At 42.6% G+C, this 21,461-nt stretch overlaps 1 protein-coding gene across 2 annotated transcripts in view; it reads left to right on the plus strand.

Moving 5' to 3' along the window:
• Positions 1–21,461, plus strand: part of meigo (Solute carrier family 35 member B1 homolog meigo) — a 94,978-nt gene that overhangs the window by 536 nt on the left and 72,981 nt on the right. The window contains exon 1 of one of the 2 annotated variants that reach the window (XM_067113818.1): positions 2,045–2,311. The exons of the other annotated variant lie outside the window; for it this stretch is intronic. Within the exon in view, the coding sequence (XP_066969919.1) occupies positions 2,214–2,311 (98 nt within the window). The 5' untranslated portion in view covers positions 2,045–2,213. Of the gene's footprint in view, positions 1–2,044; positions 2,312–21,461 lie in introns of those variants that run through there. 2 annotated transcript variants of the gene reach the window in all.

Genomic DNA, 21,461 nt, shown 5'->3' on the forward strand with positions numbered 1-21,461 from the left:
GTCTGCCCCTGCCCTTGTGAACCAAATAGCCTTAGACATTTAACTGCCAACTTGCTACATGCAAGAGTCTTCTGACTATCAGCGGTCCAGTGGCGCTTGACACAGTCCCCCCCCTTTACATTCACGTTGAGCTAAACTTAGAAACATCAACCAGTCTAAACAGCAGTGGTTTTCATTTGCATGTCAAACTCTTTCAGGGTTGTAGCCGTTTCAGATTTATTTATTTGCTTTGCATAGTCTTGCTTTTATTGCACATTGTATGTACCTTGTTTGCTGCTCAGTCAGCCATTTCATATTAATTTCCTGATTGCTCAGTTTGTAAATAAATTCTATTTAAAGTTAATTAACTGGTTTGAAAGGCGACCTCCTTTTCCCCGTTTAACTAGATAATAATCAAGGTAAGTCATCTTAGTCATTAGATTCATTGCTTATATTCTGAGTGCTAGGTGTTGGCCTGTAAGGCAAATGACAGTAAAAATCCAACTTCATTCTTCCAACCGGCCTCAAAACATAACAATATATATATATATATATATATATATATATATATATATATATATATATATATATATATATATTATATTTGTGTGCGTGTGTGTAAAGGCTCATCATCACCCGCTTTTTCTTAAATATTCCCTCTATCTTAACATGTTTTATATCATAAATAGTGCCCCATCAACAACTTTATACCCTCGTCTATGAGAGTTTAGAAATGACTCACTGTTCAGCTCGAAATACTTCTGACTACTGACTTCCACGAGAATCAAGATGTAATATTAAATCAGGCTCTTCCGAGGTGAACGTAGCCTGTACTGGAAACACCACACCCACATTCATATGTACATCAAACATACATATATCATATATTATTTTAATCCATTGCAACGCTCACCAGGCTCCTCCATGTCACTTTCTGTGGCATCTTACTCGTGTGTTGAAGACTGCTTGAGGTTACCTTTCGAATTCCAGAGGTGTTCTGAAAAATATGCATTTCATGACGAAATATAAACATCTTGTCAGCAATGACGACGACGATGACTCTTGAATAAACAAGAATAAATTACATTTCACCCTCTCGTATATCTAAATAACTGTGTGAAAAAGTGTGAAGTGAGTTCATGCAAGGCTGAAACCTCTCAAGGATAATGCCGACTGCATCACGAAAGGGTTCAAAACCTGGTACATAACAGGGATTTAGTAACTGCCTATGCCTGTCTGTGCTAGGGCATTATCTATTTCTTGGTTACCAACTATTTCATCCATTTAACAGATTTATTTATCTCTAATTGTACTCTTCTGCAGTCTTTGTTTTTTTAATTTCTCGTATCATCTCTTTCCAGTATAATGTTTGAAAGCTTGTTGGTCATTTTACTTGATGCAGGATGATAATGATAAAATTGGGGAAAAATATCAATAAAGTAATTAGTTATAGCCATAGACATGCCTCGTGTAGAGAAACAACAACAAAATGTAACTGAAACCTTAAAAAACAAAATTTCATACATCCATGTACTTATGTATGCTAAATTTTAAACATACGTTAAACAATAGTCATCTTAATTAACTACTTAACCTTTGTGACTAGAAGATTAGCATCAACAGGTGAAGTAATTAATTGCCTTTCTTACACGAAACAAAAACCACATAGCATATTTCACGATAGCTCTTGTGATGAAAAGAATTTTTCACTTTTCTTTGGTTAATGTCTCTTATGCAAATACATCCTTTCGCAAATAGCAGCTGAAAGTGTTTTACATTCGTTGTTCTCCGATTGGTTGAAATCATTGACATATAAACAGAGCCACCTCACTGATGACGTTTCTAGAGTATTAAGATCCAAACCATTACAGCATGAGAGAAGATTTCGATTCTCATATTTTTATTGAGTGCTACCCGTATTATCAAGTATAAACTGATGCTTTTAAACAGCTTGCTTAAAGAACACTTTTCCCTATAAATTTTCAAGACGGTAATTTATCAAAAGCTTAGTAATGGTTAAATATTACTGTAAACGTGCTATTAACGTAACTATTATCATTTGATTCTCCGTTTCGCTAGATAAACCTGACCGAATAATAGACCTTCAGATACCGTGTAGGAGCAGATTTTTTCGTCTATGATATTTGTTTACAGTCCACAGAGTCTGACGTTTATAGTAAAGGTGACCAAAGGGCAAAACATTCGGCTATTTCAAAATAATCGAAACTGCAACAATGACAGCCGGAGAACTTAATCAAAAACTAAAGTTTTTGTTGTATGCAGGTGGCATATTCTTCTTATATTTTTACTATGGAATTCTTCAGGAATCTATGTAAGCATTTTTTTTATTGTTGTTAACAAATACAGACTCCTTAAACTTGACAGCAGATTAGGTTAGGCAATCCTACCTTATCAGCTACTAGGGTGGTCTCATTTTATTAAACTATCTCGTAATCTTACGAATAACGTTGTGTTGTACTTAATCAGGGAGTTTTGTTCTCTGAACCCCCTTAACTATTCTTAAACTTATGTCTCAGGGCCTAGCTCATAGACTACTTAGTTTATTCTTGGAAAGTTTCAGGTAGTCTTAGCCGGCTGAGAATGTTAAGGTTCCTCAACAAGTTTAGGCTGTGGTTGGATTAGGCTAATCTTTCTAGACTGGTATTAGCCTATATCTCAATAGCATACTTGTTAATGTTAGCCTACTGGTTGCCCAATAAGAAAACCATTGCTTAAATCAGAGGCTTGTGAAAGTAGGTATCCATCTTAATCCAAGGTGCTAGCAGTGATGAAATCGTTTTAGGTTAGATTTGTAACAATGGTAGGAGCCGATGTGCAATATCTCTGAAATGTGTTTATTTTATATAGGCTATTACCAATTGCAGCAACTCAAATTCTATGACAAAATCATCACTTGCCTAATACATATTGACAAGAGTTATGACTTAAGTCAGCTAGTATTAAAAACATACCTGTAGGGTAAACGCTTGGCCCATGACACACTGTGTAATTCCTCTGTTGTTTAGACACTTCCAGAAAATGCATTTGAATGCACCCCCATCGGCATCAGTGAGACTTGTGCCCCCTCTACACAACACGCCGAGACCTCTACGTTCCTGACAAAGTAACTGTTTTCTCCTAAATTACGAAATAATGGCATATTTCCAATTAAACAGAGGTTCATTAAGATTTAGCTGTGCGCGCTGCTAACTTACCGGCCATGACACTTGAAACTTTCACTTAAAACACTTTAAAAGTGGACGAGCGACGCCATCTCGATACTTGCTGAGTCACTTGTGTAAACAAACTGCCCATTTCTTGTGTTAAATCTGCAAAATATTTGTACCCAAAGACGCTGATACCATTTCCTTGACATCGGTGGTAAACACTGGCACCTATAGGGCTTGGACGGGGAACTCTAATGAATTTTTGGGATGCCAGAGTGCTAGATATTTAAATAATTAGGTAGATAAACACCAGAATAAGGTTATAAATTGATTTGAAAACATTTGTTCTTGGAACAAACCAGATTCCTGAGACAAATTTCAACGCTTTTGCTGTAAACATTACGATGTAGCCATTTTTCGCGTTTTCCTATTTTTTTTTTTCATTAGTATATATATTACATACAGTGTAATATATATATCACATACACAGTAAGTTTTGTCAATATAATTGTGTTTTAAGTAATAATTTTGGATGGAAAACCTTTATTTTAGTCATGTATTTTGACGTCATGACATCTTGACTCTTGTACCAATTGTAGATAAATTGTCTTACTCGACTTTCTTGCATTTTTGCCAAAGTGGTAATATTCTTGTGTACACATTGAATGTCTCAGAAGTATACATAACAATATGGACTTAAATAAATGAAAAATCCTAATAACAAAATACTACATTTTATTGTAAACAATTCGCTAATGTTTTGTCCGCTCGCGGATGTTTTTGGCAGCCAGATGCACCATAAGGCTGGAAAATTGTTCCCGCCACAGTTTCGCTACTTTGATGGAGTAAAGTACTGTAAACAAACATTCTCACATATTTTAAGTGGTACTGTGAGTGAATTAAGAACAAAATATGTATAATTACAATCAAGTAAGCAATGTGGAGCTTTAGTTGTGATGTCAGTAAGGATAAAACCATGGATTACAAGGTAAAAATGCATTTCAGTTCAACCACATGAGACAGGAATTCCATGTCTCATACTTTCACTAGTATAGGCAACAAAATGCTGTTTTATCATGCTGATTACAACTAAAATCTTGAGTAATAACGATAAAGATTACATATATTGTGGCGGAATTCACACCCACAAACAACACAACACACAACACTCACCCTGATCTTCGGTTGCTGGAGATGGATAAGGTCCACGGTCGCCAATCACAGCACACAACCACAAAACAAAAACTTAAACCGACCCTCCACCAACAACGAACAAACAAAAAAAAAGAAGAGACACATGAACCATTAATGTTGGCACCAAAAAAAACAGACGAACTCCCCGTTCACTTTCAAGGTTGGACCTCAACTGCCCAAGACTTCCCCAAAACCGAAAAACTCCCGACAGACAGACAGACAGCGCCGTAAACCAACTCCAACAACTGAACCACTCACAACAACAATTACACTCTCTCTCTCTCTCTCTCTCTCTCTCTCTCTCTCTCTCTCTCTCTCTCTCTCTCTCTCTCTCTCTCTCTCACAAAACGTTGGGAAATGCTAAATAAAAACAAATTTATTCATCCCTCTATATTTCTCCCCTTTTAGCATTTCCCAACCAACACCTTTCACACCTCTTTCAAATCGCTTTACGCAACACACCCACGGATGCTCACTAGCAGGTCCTCTAGATCGCGTTCGCGGGCACGCAAATCATTCTCTCAGAATCATTCTCTCTTCTAGCAACATTCAAACTCACATCTTCTCCTCCATTCTCTCTCAGATTCACGCTATCTTCTTCACTATTACCACTCTCAATTTCATCCACAATCTCATCTATACCCTCTAACTCGTTCCCAAATACCTCCCCAATTCTTCAACTAACCCATCCCATTCGCTCATTGACCTTTCCAATTCTTGCAACGATTCATTCATGCTTTCAATCACTCGTATATTACTGCTACGCTCTCTTACTCTTACACTTTCGCTCACCTCTAACCGTTCACTAACCCCTACACGTTCAGTCAACTCAGTTATATCAAACCCGCATATGCTATACGTTCTATTCATACCATCCCATTCATCCGTATTACACGCTTTATCACTCATTTCCACTTTGGCACTCACACCCCTATCACACAACTTACGACCATTCCGTTCACTTATGTTCTTCCCTTTCTTACGTTTTCTACCATACTCTATCAAAACAAATTGCTGATCCTCATGCAACAACCCCTCACGTACATGCATCACACGCACCGCTTGCATCCTGGAGGACCCACCCATTTGAACCCCCTTCACACTCAGTTTCCCGAATTCGCTGTCACAGTCACCCTCTTTCGTCTACATACACTTGATACATGCCCTTCCATTCCACATTCGACACACTTCGCTCTCGGTTCTGAACACATTCTCTCATAATGCCCATTCTTACCACAGTTGCCACATATTACATTCACTCGGGTACCCCTACAACCATTAGCAATATGACCCACCTGTCCGCACCTGTAGCATTTAACCCCTATCTTTCGTACACTCCCTTACCAAATGTCCCTGTTGCCCACACAAACACGCTCCCAAAGCCCACCTACACTCATTCTTTGTATGTCCTTCCTTTCCACATCTAAAACACTTCAGCTCGACTTCCACTCATCGACCTTCCCCTTTGTACACTACTATCCCTAACCCGTCCAACCTGTTGTTCCCTTTACAAACCCATCATTCATCCTCACTGGCACCTCCACATTACTTGCTCTTACACTCCTATCTATTACACTATCGGCCATTCTCATTGGGTCCCTCAACACTGCATCCCTAAAGCTTCCAAACTCTGGCACTCTCTCATCTACCCCAGCCCTTACACTTACACTTCTGCTCTCTTTTATAACCCTGTCAAGCTCATAATCTTCTACAATTTCCAAAATTTCTCCCCAAGTCAACCTTTCATTCGGTCCATCTTTTCTTCTCCTTCCGCTTCAAGTTCACAAATTCTCTAACTCCATCTGGCACTGTCCCTAACAACTTCCGTACTAACTCCTTACATTCATCTATCCCATCATCCCCAAACTTCTTCCTTGCCAACGTCTCCAGCCTACAAGCATACAATGACAAGGTTTCCCCAGCTTTCATTCTTGCCTCATCAAATTCATTCTTCCTCTTATACTTAACACTCGCTTTCATACGCCTCGCTTGCTCAACTAGTCTAGCTTTCACCTTGTCATACTCAACATCCCCACACTCATAATAACCCTATACATATCAAGCAAAACCCAGTCAAATATTCTCCTAATTCTCATGCCCACACTCTCTTACTTTCCCATACTTATCCTGACAAAACCTTTCATACTCCCTAAAGAAATCATGCATCCCTACTTCCATACTCACTATACCTTTCACACCGGGTACCTCCCCTCACATACATAGCCTTTCTCACTTCTTTCTCACTTTCACTCTCACTTTCGCTACTTTCACTCTGTCCTTTCATACCCTCTTCCGAATACAAAGAGTCCACTTCAAGACTTACATTCATCTTACTCATTACACTCTTCTTCCCCTCTTTTTATCCACTTTTATCCACTCACCTCCATCCACCTCACTATCACTACTGCCTTCACCCTCTCCCTCCTTTCCTGCCTTTCCCACTTCCTTACCCTTCTTACCAGTTTCCTTTCCCTTTCCCTTCTTCCCTTTTTCTTCCCCTGACTTATCCTTACTTTCCCTCTGTTCCTTCCCTTGCTTTTCAGTCCCCTTTTCCTTACCCTGCCTCTCATTCCCTCGTTTCTTACTTCCTATTCCCATATCACTTTCATCACTCACGCTTCCATTCACTTCTTCCTCCTTTTCTTTCTCTCTTGCCCCTTCACACGTTCCAGAGAACCTGCCTCCGACAGCCCCTTCTCCAAAAACACCCTTGAACATACCTTTCACCATTTCTTCCACACCTTTCATCATTCCCTCCAACTTTTTATCCATCCTCTCTACCATCCTGTCTTCCATTCTCTCTTCTGACTCTTTCATCTCCCCTTTCATTTCTTCTTTTGCACTTCTTAGCATTCCCCCCACCTCCTCCAACTGACTCCTCAATCTCTCATTCTCACCCCTCAACCACGTATTCTCCTCTCTCAAGCTTACCAGTTCCTCTTCCATCCTTCTCTTCAGTCACACTACCAGCCACCAATCTCAATTGCAGCTGCAATACCAGCTGCCCCACGTTGGGCACCAAATTAATGTGGCGGAATTCACACCCACAAACAACACAACACACAACACTCACCCTGATCTTCGGTTGCTGGAGATGGATAAGGTCCACGGTCGCCAATCACAGCACACAACCACAAAACAAAAACTTAAACCGACCCTCCACCAACAACGAACAAACAAAAAAAGAAGAGACACATGAACCATTAATGTTGGTACCAAAAAAACAGACGAACTCCCGTTCACTTTCAAGGTTGGACCTCAACTGCCCAAGACTTCCCCAAAACCGAAAAACTCCCGACAGACAGACAGACAGCGCCAGAAACCAACTCCAACAACCGAACCACTCACAACAACAATTACACTCGCTCTCTCTCTCTCTCTCTCTCTCTCTCTCTCTCTCTCTCTCTCTCTCTCTCTCTCTCTCTCTCTCTCTCTCTCTCTCTCTCTCTCTCTCACAAAACATTGGGAAATGCTAAATAAAAACAAATTTATTCATCCCCCTATAATATACGTAATAAGTGTTCAGTACACCGTTAAATGAGCGCTGGGAAGGAAGTGTTCAATCGCCATTCAGGTTGCATCAGCATTTGGTGGGATGCCATATTGGATTCAAAATTGCCTTCAACACTTATTTTACGAAGACGTCACATGCTTATTTTAGTTCGTATGGCAGTTTCCTATAGCTCATTTTGTTATTGAAGCTTCAGTCTTTTGAAAGGTTTTCTTAAAGGTTTAATTTTTTTGTTATTTCTCCAATTAAATATCAAGTGAAAAGTGAAAATTCAGCCACCGATGTGTGTCATGCCCAATTGTTTACCCTATAACCATTGGTTTCTTGTCTGCAGTCATTTATGATTTCTGTTGGAAATTCATATTTGCTAGTGAGGCTGGTTGACCACCAAACTCAACGGGTGAAATTTTAACAGAAGTAATTTGGGTATATCTAAAACCTAGTCTAATATAGACATAATACACCATTAAGATATAACACAGCACCGAGAGAGATGCTGATAATGAAGGGAAGCATGTTTATTTTGTGGTGGTGGTGATCACCAGATATGAGAAGAAACTAGACCTAGCAGCCAGCTAGGCTAGTTATATTTTGTTAATTTGGTTCCTGACTGGTAAATTATAGTGGTAGGCTTATATACCTACATAACCATACCCAGCCTAACTTAAGGGGGGACTAGCTACTTTGGGTTAAAAAAATCATAAAAAAAAACTATTGCCAATTAAGGGTTGAAGCTTCATATAGAAATACTACAAGTTATTTTTGTTTTTATGTAAGAATTTATGTCATAAGATATGACAAAGTCATGATGTCATAATGTTATATTTAATATTTTTGTTGTAGCAGCCCAATATGTGGTTAATATAAATGAATTTTTTCCCATGAATAGCTCGAAAGTGTGTAAATGCTTTGTCGTAAAAAGTTTCCTTAATTATCTAAATGCTGTATAGTGTGGCCTTGGTATTATGTAAGCCTGAATGATGTCATAAATGTTTAGTTACAGAGCATTTTTATTAATTTTCTCTTTTTAAACATCTAACTTACCTGGTAGTTATATATATAGCTTAAGTCCCTGACGTCACGGCAGAATTTCAAAAACTCGCGGCAATCGCCGATCGGTAGTCAGGTGAACCACCTGTGCCCTCTACCCAGGTACCTGGAACCATTCCAACTATTCCTCAGATCTTCCTGCCGCTGTGTCGGTAACATCGATGGAATTTCGCTCGTAGCCTGTGTTTTTTTACGCAACTTATTTTGGTGAAGTACACTTTGGCTTGGCTTTAAACATTCGCTTTTGGATTTTCTTATAACATATCTGACTTCATCGAGTGTGAAAATATGTGTGTGGGGATGCAAGCGGCTTGCTAAAGTCTCCTTGGATCCCCACTTAGTATGTCTGAAGAACGGGAATGAAAGACCGGCTCAGAAGAGCCAAGAGTACTGTTTCTCACTCTTCTTGATATAACCATGGAATAGTTAATTCTTTTCCCCTTGATAACTATCCTATTGATCCTTCTCCCCGTAGTGGTAGTCTCTGAACCCCTACTGAAACAGGTAAGGACCCAATACTTAATGATTTGTTGGCTGCCATTCAGACCCTGGCCCAACAGGTAAAATCCCTCTCAGAAGACAGGGATAATATGTGATCGATAATAAGAGATCTAAAAATACAAGTGTTAATATGTTGTTAGTGCAAGTGCAGTGGAGGGTGCGACCCCGGTCCTGTTGTGCTCCTAGTCCTAGACCTCTTCCAAGCTCACCAACCCCTGTGAGAAGGAAAGTCGACAGACAAAGGGAGGCAAGAGGCTTTAGCTACCGAGCAGTCGTCCCCTCGAGCGTACCTGTTGACGTTTCCCAGGGCGCTCACCCGCCATAGGAAAGGCGAGGTTAATGTGTTTTTTCGTCCATTGGTTGCTGCACGTCAACCGGAGGAAGCTTTGACCGATGTCGCACAGGCGCCAGTTCTCAAGTAACCTCTAGGTTTGACGGGACAGCGAGTTAGAAGTATGGACGCCAGGACGTCGGGCGTCCGAGAAGCTGGACGCCAGGACGTCGAGCGTCGAGAAGCTGGACGCCAGGATGTCAGACGTAGAGAAGCTGGACGCCTGGACGTCAAGTGTCGAGAAGTTAGACGCCAGGACGTCAGGCGTCATGAAGCTGGACGCCAAGACATTAAGCTTCAAGAAAATGGACGCCAACACGCCAGGCGTCAAGAGACTGGGCGCCAGGGCGCCAGGCGTCAAGATGATATTTTGAAAGACGTCGCTACTTCCGTCTTCGTAAAATCGGAAGAAGAGAATGATAATATCTCGCATTCTCCTGTGAATCCTATTGTAGAGATTTCTGACGAAGACAATATAAAAGGCCATCAGCTTTTATCAGACTTGAAAAGGCTTATGAAGATATTTTCGGAAATTTTTCCCAGAGAAATTTATCCTGACTGCTCCTCGTTCCCCGCCTTCAGAATTTACTCTTGTGAAGGCGTCTAAGAGGGCAGCATTTACGAAGAATGGATACTTTCGAAGGAGAAACAATGAAAGACAGCCTTTGTTTTTCCTCATATATCTGATGTCGTGTATGGATAAAGACTCGGAGATAGTTCCAACGAATCAACTGCACCTTTCTCAGCGGGACTCCTGAAGAAAAGGGCCCATCTTTGCTCTTTCCTGGCTAATGGGGTCACGTCCAATCAAAATCAGAATTGATTTATACCTCTTTTTTCCTCTCACCCCTTCTCTCAAGGTTTGGTATAGAGGCCTTTTCATCTTTGGCCCAGAAAACCACGTAAGATTTAAGATCTAAAACAGCAAGAAAAGTCCTACCTACGACTTTCATCGCTAAAAAGAGTAAGGCTGAGGTTCCTGTGTTTCAGGTATTTCAGCTCTTTCATGGTCGGCCCTCCAATAGAGGTTCCTCTAGGGCGGGTAGATGAATGACAACGCGAAGAGGCTCTACACAGGGAAGAAGAAGGACCTGCCTTTCTTCTCCTGCAGACTGCGGTAGGAGCCGGACTGTCCAGCCTGAGTAGGCCCCCCTCTAGTAACAAGACAATTCGACCTTTCTGCCAAATGCAACGACAGAACCAAGGCAAAGGTTCTACAGCAACAAGTGTCTATGATGTTGCAAAAGGAGACCAGACAGAGAGTTCAGGATCCGAATTCCCCAGGATTCTACATTCGGTTATTCCTGATCCCCAAATACTTGGGGGGTTAGAGACCGGTGCTAGACGGGATTGCACTCAACTTTTTTGTGCAATAAACAAAGGTCGCTATAGAAACGACAAAATCGGTTCTAGCAGCGGTCAGACAGCATGACTGGATGGCCTCACTGGACCTCCAGGATGCGTATTTTCACGTCCCCATGCACCCGATCTCCAAGAATTTTCTGAAGTTCGTTCCACGGGAAAGGTTTTATAGTTTCGGTCTCTCTCTTTCGGCCTAAACAGACAAGGTTAACGTCTGGCTCTGGAGCCGAGACCTCTCAAGAGCAAGTTACCCAATATTGAGGGACGTCATGATAACACTTCATAGACTACAGATTGTAGCCACAGCAGCAGCCGGAGCTCTTCCCTTCCAGCCCCAAGGGTAGCTCTCCTACTAAGAACAAACATAGACAGTTCTATTCAGTCAGGATACCGGGCTGCAAGAGCGTGGCGGACACTGTGCTGCCTTCCGTACATCCTCCTCTTCCTCCTTCGGTTGGTACTGCGTCTGAACCCCTCCTCGGTCCATTATTGACGATGAGAAGGAAATAATTGCCGTAGTTGAGGCTTCCCAGCCTGTCCCCAGCAGCAGGAAGCCCCGCATAAGCTTCACTATAAAATATGCAGCAGACTTTGTCTTCCCAGCTACAAGCGTGACAACCAGGAAAACAGAAGAAGGATAATAGACGTCCAACTAAAGCTTCTAGACATCCAGAAGTTTAAGACGCTGAACGTAGTGAATGAAACTCTAGACGCTGGATGCAGTGGCGTCAAGCATCTAGGAGTGAAACACCATGATGACAAGCGTCAATGAACCCAAGGCGCCAAGCGTCAAGGCATTGACGTCAGGGCGTCAGGCTTCAAGATATTGGAAGCCAAGACGTGGAGTTAGCTCAGGACGCAAGATGCACTGGCATCAAGCGTCTAACAAAGAATTAGGTCTACTGATAAACAGATAGAAATCTCAGCCGATCCCATCCCAAGAGGTTCTATGCCTTAGGATGAAGATTCAGAGTCAGGATTTTTGGGCTTTTCCGTTTATTACAAAGACAGGACAAGCCTCAAGAAAATTTCAGAACTTTATAAAGAGACAGTCATGCTTGGCAAAGGAATGGATGAGTCTGCTGGGAACCCTTTCCTCGCTGGAACGGTTTGTCTCCTTTGAGAGGTTAATTCTATGCCCGTTACAGTTTCATCTAAATCGGAACTGGGACAAGGAAATAGAACTGGAGACCAAGTGCATCCCCATTTCGGAACCAATAAGACCGTATTTGTAGTGGTGGAACGTCCCGTCAAGCTCCAGGAGGTCCCTTCTCTATATTAGAGGAACCCAGACCTAGTGTTGTTATCCGACGCTGTCGGACTCAGTATGGGGAGCAACACGAGGGAAATAAAAGTCTCGGGCTCCTGGACCAGAGAGCAGGAGGATTTAAACATCAATTAGAAGGAATTAACTGCAATCCTTCTAGCTCTCAGGGAGTTCGAACACAGTGGGGAACAAAGAGGTGCAGGTCAACACCGACAACACGGCAGCGTTGGCCTACATCAGCAAACAAGGGGCACTCACTCCAGGTCTCTATACGAGACAATAAGAGAATCTCTTCTTTGGGCAAAGGAGGAGAATGTAAAACTAGTAACCCACTTTATCCAAGGGAGAAAAAATGTGAGGGCGGACATTCTGAGCAGGAAATAAAGTCCTCTCAAAAGAATGAACGCTACATCAGGACTTTGGGGGACGTCCTTGCATAGATCTCTTTAACCACAGCGCAAACGAAGAGGTTGGACACTTACTGCTCTCCAGTACCAGATCCCGGGCTATATACATAGACGCGTTCCTGGTGGACTGGTCCAACTTGGACGTGTATGCATTTCCCTATTTCAAGATAATACACTGGGTACTGAAAAAATTTGTGTCACATGAGAGGACCGGAATGACCCTTGTGGCCCCTTACTAAACGACAAGAGATTGGTTCCCAGAAGTACTGGATTGGATGGTGGACATTCCGAGTAGCCTACCTCAGAGAGTAGATCTACTCAAACAACCCCACTTGGAAAGATATTACCAAAACCTACAAGCGCTACTAGTAACTGCTTTCGGACTATCGGAAAACTCACAAGAGCCAGAAGTTTTTCGAAGGAGGCAGCTGGCGCTATCGCAAATCAAGGAGGTTATCCACCATTAAGGTATACCAATCCAAGTGGGAGGTATTTAGAGGATGGTGCAAGGACAACCATGTGTCCTCTTCCAATATTTCTGTAACCCAAATTTGTATATAGAGAACTCACCAGCATGGAACCTAGACGTGGTCCTGAGGTTCCTCATGGGGAGTAGGTTCGATCCCTTGCAGAGGGCATCTTTAAAGGACCTCACCATGAAAACTCTTTTCTTGGTCAGTTTGGCCAGTGAAAAGAGTTAGTGAGATACATGCTCTCAGCAAGAATATAGATTTTATACAAGGCAAGGCAATCTGCTCACTGCAACTAGGCTTCCTTGCAAAAATGAATACTCATCACAACCCTAGCCCAGAACGTTCGAGATTCCGAACCTAACGGACATAACGGGAGGAGAGAGAGAGTCCTATTCCCAGTAAGGGCTCTAAGGCTCTACCTGGATAGGACAAAGGACTTTAGAAGGAATTCAGAAGGGCTTTTGTGCTCAGTCAAAAGCTCTCTGTATAGATGTCGAAGAATGCTCTGTTTTATTTTATCAGACAGTTGATAAAAGAAGCAAATATGGAATGTAGAGATAGACTACAAGATTCTGAAAGTAAAGACGCACTTTTCAAGTCAGGGCAGTAGCAACCTCTGTAGCTCTTAAACAGAACAGGTCCCTGCAGAGTATCTTGGACACGACCTTCTGGAGAAGCAAGTTAGTATTTGCCTCTCACTATCTAAAACAAGTCAAGACATTATGCGAAGATTGCTATACGCTGTGCCCGTTTATAGCATCTAATTCAGTAATGGGAGAGGGGAATACCCTACAATCCCATAAACCAATACCCTTTTTTCTTACCTTGGAATTGAGAATTTTTATGGTTGTTTGTGAAGACTGGACGCAGTCTTCCGCAATCATTGGGATGAAAGTTCCTTGGTAGAGCCCGGAACAAGGATATTGAGAGGAGGTCTAGTCACATAGAGGTTATACACCGGTTGACAGCCCCTAGAGATTTTCAGCCCCCTGGGTGGATCGCTGGATCTCTTAAGGAATGCAGACATAATGAGAGGGAGTTCATTGAAGTCAGCTTCCTTAATCCAATCCTATAAAATAATACCCTTTGTTCTTGCCTTGGAATGGTTGAAATTTGATGGTTGTTTGTGAAGATTGAACGCAGTCTTCCACAATCATTGATTTTAGTTAGATGATCATTTTGTTCCTTGGTGACGCCCGGAACAAGGGTATTATAGGTTGTCTGTCACATAGAGGTTGGTACACCGGTTGGCAGCTCCTAGAGGTCTTCAGCCCCCTGAGTGGATCGCTGGACCTCTTAAGGAATACAGACATAATGAGGCGGAGTTTATTGAACTCAGCTTCCTTAATCCAATTCCATAAAACAATACCCTTTGTTCTTACCTTGGAATGGTTGAAATTTTATGGTTGTTTGTGAAGATTGAACGCAGTCTTCCACAATCATTGATTTTAGTCAGATGATCATTTTGTTCCTTGGTGGTTCCCGGAACAAGGGTATTATAGGTTGTCTGTCACATAGAGGTTGGTACACCGGTTGGCAGCTCCTAGAGGTCTTCAGCCCCCTGAGTGGATCGCTGGACCTCTTAAGGAAAGCAGACAAAATGAGGGAGTTCATTGAAGTCAGCTTCCTTAATCCAGGTAAGGACCTTAAGTTGGTTTATTAACCCTTAAGCAAATTCCAACGATGTTGGCTGTCTCTGACCCTCCACCAAAGGTGTCAATCAGCTATATATATAACTACCAGGTAAGTTAGATGTTTAAAAATGATATTTTCATAATAAAATAAATTTTTGAACATACTTACCTGGTAGTTATATATAATTAAATTCCCACCCTCCTCCCCTCTAGAGACTAGGGGCATGGAAGATCTGAGGAATAGTTGGAATGGTTCCAGGTACCTGGGTAGAGGGCGCACAGGTGGTTCACCTGACTACCGATCGGCGATTGCCGCGAGTTTTTGAAATTCTGCCGTGACGTCAGGGACTTAAGCTATATATATAACTACCAGGTAAGTATGTTCAAAAATTTATTTTATTATGAAAATATCATTTATATTTGGCAGTGTCTGAGTGTGACCATTCAGTTGCCAAAGAAGTGTCAACAGAATACCAAAGTTTCAATAGAGCACATATTGGTTTTTGTATGAATATTTGATTGTGGGAAAATAACTTTTGAGATAATAATGGCCCCTGAAGTTTAAGGGGACTAGATGGGGCTGGGTATGGACTGGCATTCTCTCCCTTTCTCATTGTGAGATCAACTGAAGTCTCATTTACTGAGTAACTATCTGTATTCTTACAATTATCACCATAACCAAAGTTGCCAGAAAAGCTGATTCCATACTTTGATCACATATTTTTATATAAGTAACTTACCAAGTAATTACATAGCTAACAGTTTCTATTAACCGGCAGCGAAAATTTGAAATCCGCGGTACCGAATCTGTTTATGTTACGGTTTAGGTAACTGACCCCACCCATGTTTGGGAAAGGAAGGAACAACTGAAAAGAGGGCTTTAATATGTTTCTGCCGGCTTACGATGACGGTTGTGAGCAGCAGCTGGTTTTGAAATCCTTGGACTTTACTATATAGGGTTTTTGACTGGTTGGTGAAGTATTTTGCTTTTAGTAGCCTCTCAGCAATTTAGATATTTAGGTTTTCTTGTAATAACCTGATTGTGACTAATATTTAATTGGACTTTTTTGACTGTTCAACTTGTATCTGGTGTCCGATTAGTATTCGTTATTTCAGCAAAGGCTGCAATACGAGAATTACATCAGCGAAGTATGATTCCCATACTAAGTGTACTTCTTGCAGGGGTCAGGTATGTTCAGTTGATTTGTCTTGTGCTGAATGTAGTGACTGGGTCAGTAAAAAGTGGAAGACATTGAATTCTCACTTGACTAAGTTGGAGAAAGATAGAAAGAGAAAAGCGACAGCTAGGAATGGCAAAAGTTTAGCTAGTCAGGATTCACCTAAATCGTCTGTTAATTTACCAGTTCTACCACTTTCAGCTTTGTCTCCTATTACTAGTCCTGCTTCTATTCCACCTGTTCCTTTACCCAGCTCCTCTACTCCCGAACCCAATGCCATTGCCATTCTTGAACATAAATTTGATTGTAAATTTGATGTGTTGGTGAATACTGTGGCCCAGATTAGTGCGTCTGTCTGTTCCTTTATGGAAAATAAGAAATGAACAAGTGAAAGTGCAGTGTTGGTGGAGGAGCTGGCTACTCGGCCCACCAATTCTCTTAGGCAAAGGTCACTGGCATATTCCTCCGCACTAGGTAGAAGCTATACCAGAAGCCCAAGGGAGGTCAGTGGGGTCTGCCCTCAGGTAGTTGACCCCTCATTTGCGCCTGGCGCCAGTTTCCAGGTTGCGTCAGGTAGTCAGTGGGAAGGTGTCTTCCTTGGAATACATAACCTTTCTTCTAGTTCAGACACTTTCAGCCCCAAACAGAGGCGCAAGTGAAGTAGCAGTGATAAATCGAGACCGTTGAAAAGGTCTGCAGTTCATGAGTTTCACACCCCTCAGGTGCCAGTGAAAAGTGTTAAGGAGGCAGTACCTTCCTGTAGTTTCTGGGATAGTCCAGAAAAGTTCTCCCAAGTGCATGTAGAGGGAGCAAGGCAAGTGTTGGTTCCAAAAACCGTATCTAAGGGTAAGCTTTCTTTTATGTCAGTGCACGTCTCAACGGATGAACCCCTGCTGGCCCCCGATCGGCCAATAGTCGACGAGCGCTTATTGATGCCAAAGCGCTAAGTGTCTTCCAGTAGTACAGTTACTTTCGAGCGTTCTTTTGCGCCCAGTTGCTCCCAAGCCACCAGTAGCATGTGAGCTCCTAGTAGCTGCCAAGCGGCCAGTTGCACCCTCTGGTACAGATTCGTTTGTACATTCTTCAAGATGTTTGACTTCCAGGCCTGAGTTTGTGGCGCCATCCCCCTTGCAACGAGTGACGACAACTTCAGATGTGGATCCATCGCTTGCGCCTATACATAGATGCCGAGACGATATTCTAGGCATTTCGAAGAAACCTTCAAACCCTTCTTCATCTAAGGACTTGTCTTTTTTGCCTGTATCTGCAACGGATAAGGAAGTTGACAAAGATGAGGAAGCAGAATCCCCTCCTTCAGCTTATGCATCACTGCTTAATTTTCTGCATCAAAGTTTCCCGTCTTTTTTCTCTCCAGCTGCACCCGCTTCTCCTGCATTCACCTTTCAAATGAGTAATGTCACTATTGAATCTTCAAGACTACCTAATATGGAACTTTCGACTTCAGCCAGGAAAGCACCTAATGAGGTCGAGACCTGGTTCACTGATAAGAAGGAACAAGGAAAATAGAATTTTAGCCACCCTCTTTCCCTCTTCTGAAGAGGAGATATTCGTAATACACGACTGGAGAAGCTCCTTCCTTGGGGGCGGCTGCTTCCTCCCAAGAGGACTTCTCGGGCCTCACTGATTCAGTCCGTAGGTCAGTCTTTTCTGTGGCCAAAGTTATGTCCTCTTCAGTGGAGGTAGATCACATGATGAACGATCTTTTCAAAGTATTAGAGATTGTAAGGTTTTTGGACTGGGCGGTAGGCGCCCTCGCACATAAAGTACAGGAATACAACGCCTTGCCTACGGAACTTTCTTCAGATATTTTCGGAGTTCATTCATGTATGGATAAAGGAATAAGGGACGGATCACAGGAGTTGGGGACACTGTTTGCCATGGAAGTGTTAAAGAAGAGGGAGTTATGGTGTTCATACATCTCTAAAGGAGTAACTTTGATTCAGAGGTCAGCACTTTTTTTTCCTCCCCTGTCGAGTGTTCCCTCCTTCAGTGGTCAATGAAATTTCTTCTGCTTCACAGAAGAAATCTACACATGATCTCCTAGCGAAGTCATCAAGGCACCCTAAAGAAACTCTTTGAGGTGTTTTAAGTCATCATCTCCTCTACAACCTGTTCCCTTTCATGGTAGTAGGCAGAGATCCTCCTCAAGAGCAAGACTGACCGTACGATTCCAGTCTCGCATGATTAAGAAGTCCTTTAAACCTTCCTCAAGAAAGTGAATTGAGTGTCCTCCGTACTCCAGTAGGTGCCATGCTCTTTCAATTCTGGGAGAAATGGAGCAAGAGAGGGGCGGAGCAGTCGGTTGTGGAAGTGTTAAGGAACGGCTATGTGATCCCCTTCCTTAGTCAAGGCGCCGATCACCTTAACTGCCTACTCCAAGAGTTTGAGGAGATTTTTGGCCCTTGGAAGAGAAGTATCATCTCTCATGAAAAAAGGAGGTGATAGAGGTAGTTCTGAACATAAACTCAGAAGGGTTCTACAATTGGCTTTTTGTGGTCCCGAAGGCCTCAGGAGGATGGAGACCGGTTCTAGATGTAAGCGCCTTAAATGTCTTTATTCAGAAGACAAAATTCCGAATGGAGATGACCCGTTCAATCCTTTCATCCATTCGGCAAGGAGACTGGATGATCTCGATAGACCTTCAAGATGCTTACTGCCTTATCCCATTGCACCGTGACTCTGAGATTTGTGTTTCAGGAACAGGTGTTCCAGTTTTGGGCACTATGCTTCAGGCTATCAACAGCCCCTCAAGTATTCACTCATGTTCTTGCTCCCCTAGCAGGTTGACTCCACCTGACGGGCATCAACATAGCATTGTATTTGGACGATTGGATTCTTCGCTCCACGTTGAAGGCACAATGTGTGGAGGACCTTCAGAAAACATTGCTTCTTGCCCAAGACCTAGGCTTGCTAATATTAAATCATCAGAGGTCTCAGATGACTCCTTCACAGGAGATAGTTTATTTGGGAATGACTCTCAGTTCTCATCTTTTCGGGCTTTTCCCTCTCTGGAGAGAGTAGAGTCGTGCCTACAGAAAATAGACAAAATGCTTTTCCTCCAGACATGTTCGGCCAACAACTGGATGAGCCTCCTAGGGACGTTAGCTTCCATGGAACAGTTCGTCTCCCTAAGGAGACTGCATATGAGGATGTTCCAGTTTTTCTTAAGGGAAAAATGGAACAGAAAAAGATTTCAAGATGCTTCACATTCCCAGTAACACAAGAAATCAAGAGGCACCTGCTGTGGTGGAAGTTGAGAGACAAGTTGCCGGAAGGAAAGTCTATGTTTCCACAGAGCCCAGACCTGAACTTTTATTCTGACTCATCAGACCTGGGTTGGGGAGCCCTTATAGGGAACAAGGAGATATACGGAACGTGGTCGAGAGATCAGATGGGTTGGCACAAATATCAAAGAATTAAAGGCAGTTCACTTGGGTCTGATGGCCTTTTCATCGGGAGTATGTGGAAGGACGATAGCGGTCCACTCGGATAACACGACAGCCCTGGCATACATAAGCAAACAAGGAGGAACTCAGTTTTTCCCTAAACGAGGGAGCAAGGAACCTCCTCCAATGGGCAGACCAGAATTGTATAAGGTTGTTGGCCAGGTTTGTCCAAGGAAAACTGAATGTGTTGGCAGATCAGCTAAGCCAACAGAACCAGGTAATTCCCACAGAGTGGACTCTCGATCCACTGGTCTGTCTAGACCTATGGGAACCATGGGGAAAGCCAATGTTGGATCTCTTCACAAGGTCGAAGAATCATCAACTTCCTCTTTTCTGCTCTCCAGCACTGGATCCACAGGCATGGGCCACAGATGCCATGCTTCTTGACTGGTCCGACAAGTTCCTGTATGCCTTCCCTCCCTTGGGGATGCTATGGGATTTACTAAACAAGTTTCGCCTGCACCAGAATGTGTTGATGAGTCTGGTAGCCCCCTTTGGCCCTTGAGGGAATGGTTCCAGAGCTAGTGAATCTGCCAGTAGATTTTCCAAGACTCCTCCCTCAGAAGACAAAGCTTCTCAGACAACCCCATTTCAGGCACTTTCATCAAGGTTTGTCTTTGCTGGCTCTGACAGGATTCAAACTGTCAAAAGACTCCTCAGAGCAAAGGGTTTTTCGAGAGAAGCTGTGGAGGCTATATCAAAATGTAGCAGTCGATCCTCAGCTAACATCTACCGGAGCAAGTGGTCAATTTTCCGAAGTTGGTGCAAAAGTAATAGAATCTCTTCTTCTAAAACAATTCTGACAGAGATTGCAGACTTTCTTTTATTCTTGAGGAACTCTAAGAGCTTATCCTCTTCGACCATAAAAGGCTACAGAGCAATGCTGAGCTCTGTGTTCAGACATAGGGATCTGGATATATCCTCAAATCAAGACCTTTCAGACCTCATGAGGTCTTTTGACACTAAGAAACAAAAGCACTCGGAACTTATTTCTTGGAATCTGGACATAGTTCTAAGGTGGCTCTCCTGGCCCCCGTTTGAGCCCCTGAACTTAGCCTCATTCATAGCCTTAACAGCCAAAAGAGTCAGTGAAATTCAGGCCATTGACAAGAGGGTCGGTTTCAGGAGGCGATGGAGTCTGCTCCTTTATTTTGAGATTTCTCGCTAAGAACGAGAACCTGACCAATCCTTGGCCTCGATCGTTTGGCATTAAAGGGCTAGCAGATACACTTGGACCAGAAGAGATTGAGAGGGTACTTTGCCCAGTAAGAGCCCTAAAGTTTTATCTTCTCAGGATGGAGAAGATTAGGGGTCCATCTAGCAACCTCTGGACTTTGGTCAAGGATCCGTCTCGTCCTCTTACAAAGAATGCTCAGTCCTTCTTCTTGAGAGATATAATTCGTGAAGCACGCTCGCAGCTGAGAGAGGAGGATTTTCCTATCTTGAAAGTAAGGGTGCATAAAATCAGATCAGTGGCTACTTCATTAGCTTTTAAATACAATCTCACTCTCTGCAGTACTTCAAGTGACTTACTGGAGGTGCAGGTCCATATTTGCCTCACATTACCTCTGAGATGTGGAAACAGCTTTTAACGATTGCAGTACCCTAGGACCTTTATTGGTGGCTGGCACAGTATTGGGGGAGGGGGTATAGGAAGCATTTCTTCCTTCCTCGTCTCTTTGCCTTGGTTAATGGTGTCGGGTTGTAGGGGAGTCTGGGGATGCGTTTTGCTTGGATACCCACCAGTCTTTTTAGTGGTTGGTAGGTGTTGGTGTTTTAACGTTTTATGGTGTAGGTAACAGTGTTGTATTTATCTGGTTTTTTATGGTACTGCCTCCTGGGCAGGGGCACAACTTCTTGGTACTTCATTTAGTGTCCAGAAATGTCCTTTGCTGTAAAGCTCCCACTGTTGTAGTAGACGACTCTTGGTCATACAGCCA

This window comes from Macrobrachium rosenbergii, chromosome 12 (genome assembly GCF_040412425.1).
Source record: "Macrobrachium rosenbergii isolate ZJJX-2024 chromosome 12, ASM4041242v1, whole genome shotgun sequence".
NCBI lineage: Eukaryota > Metazoa > Arthropoda > Malacostraca > Decapoda > Palaemonidae > Macrobrachium > Macrobrachium rosenbergii.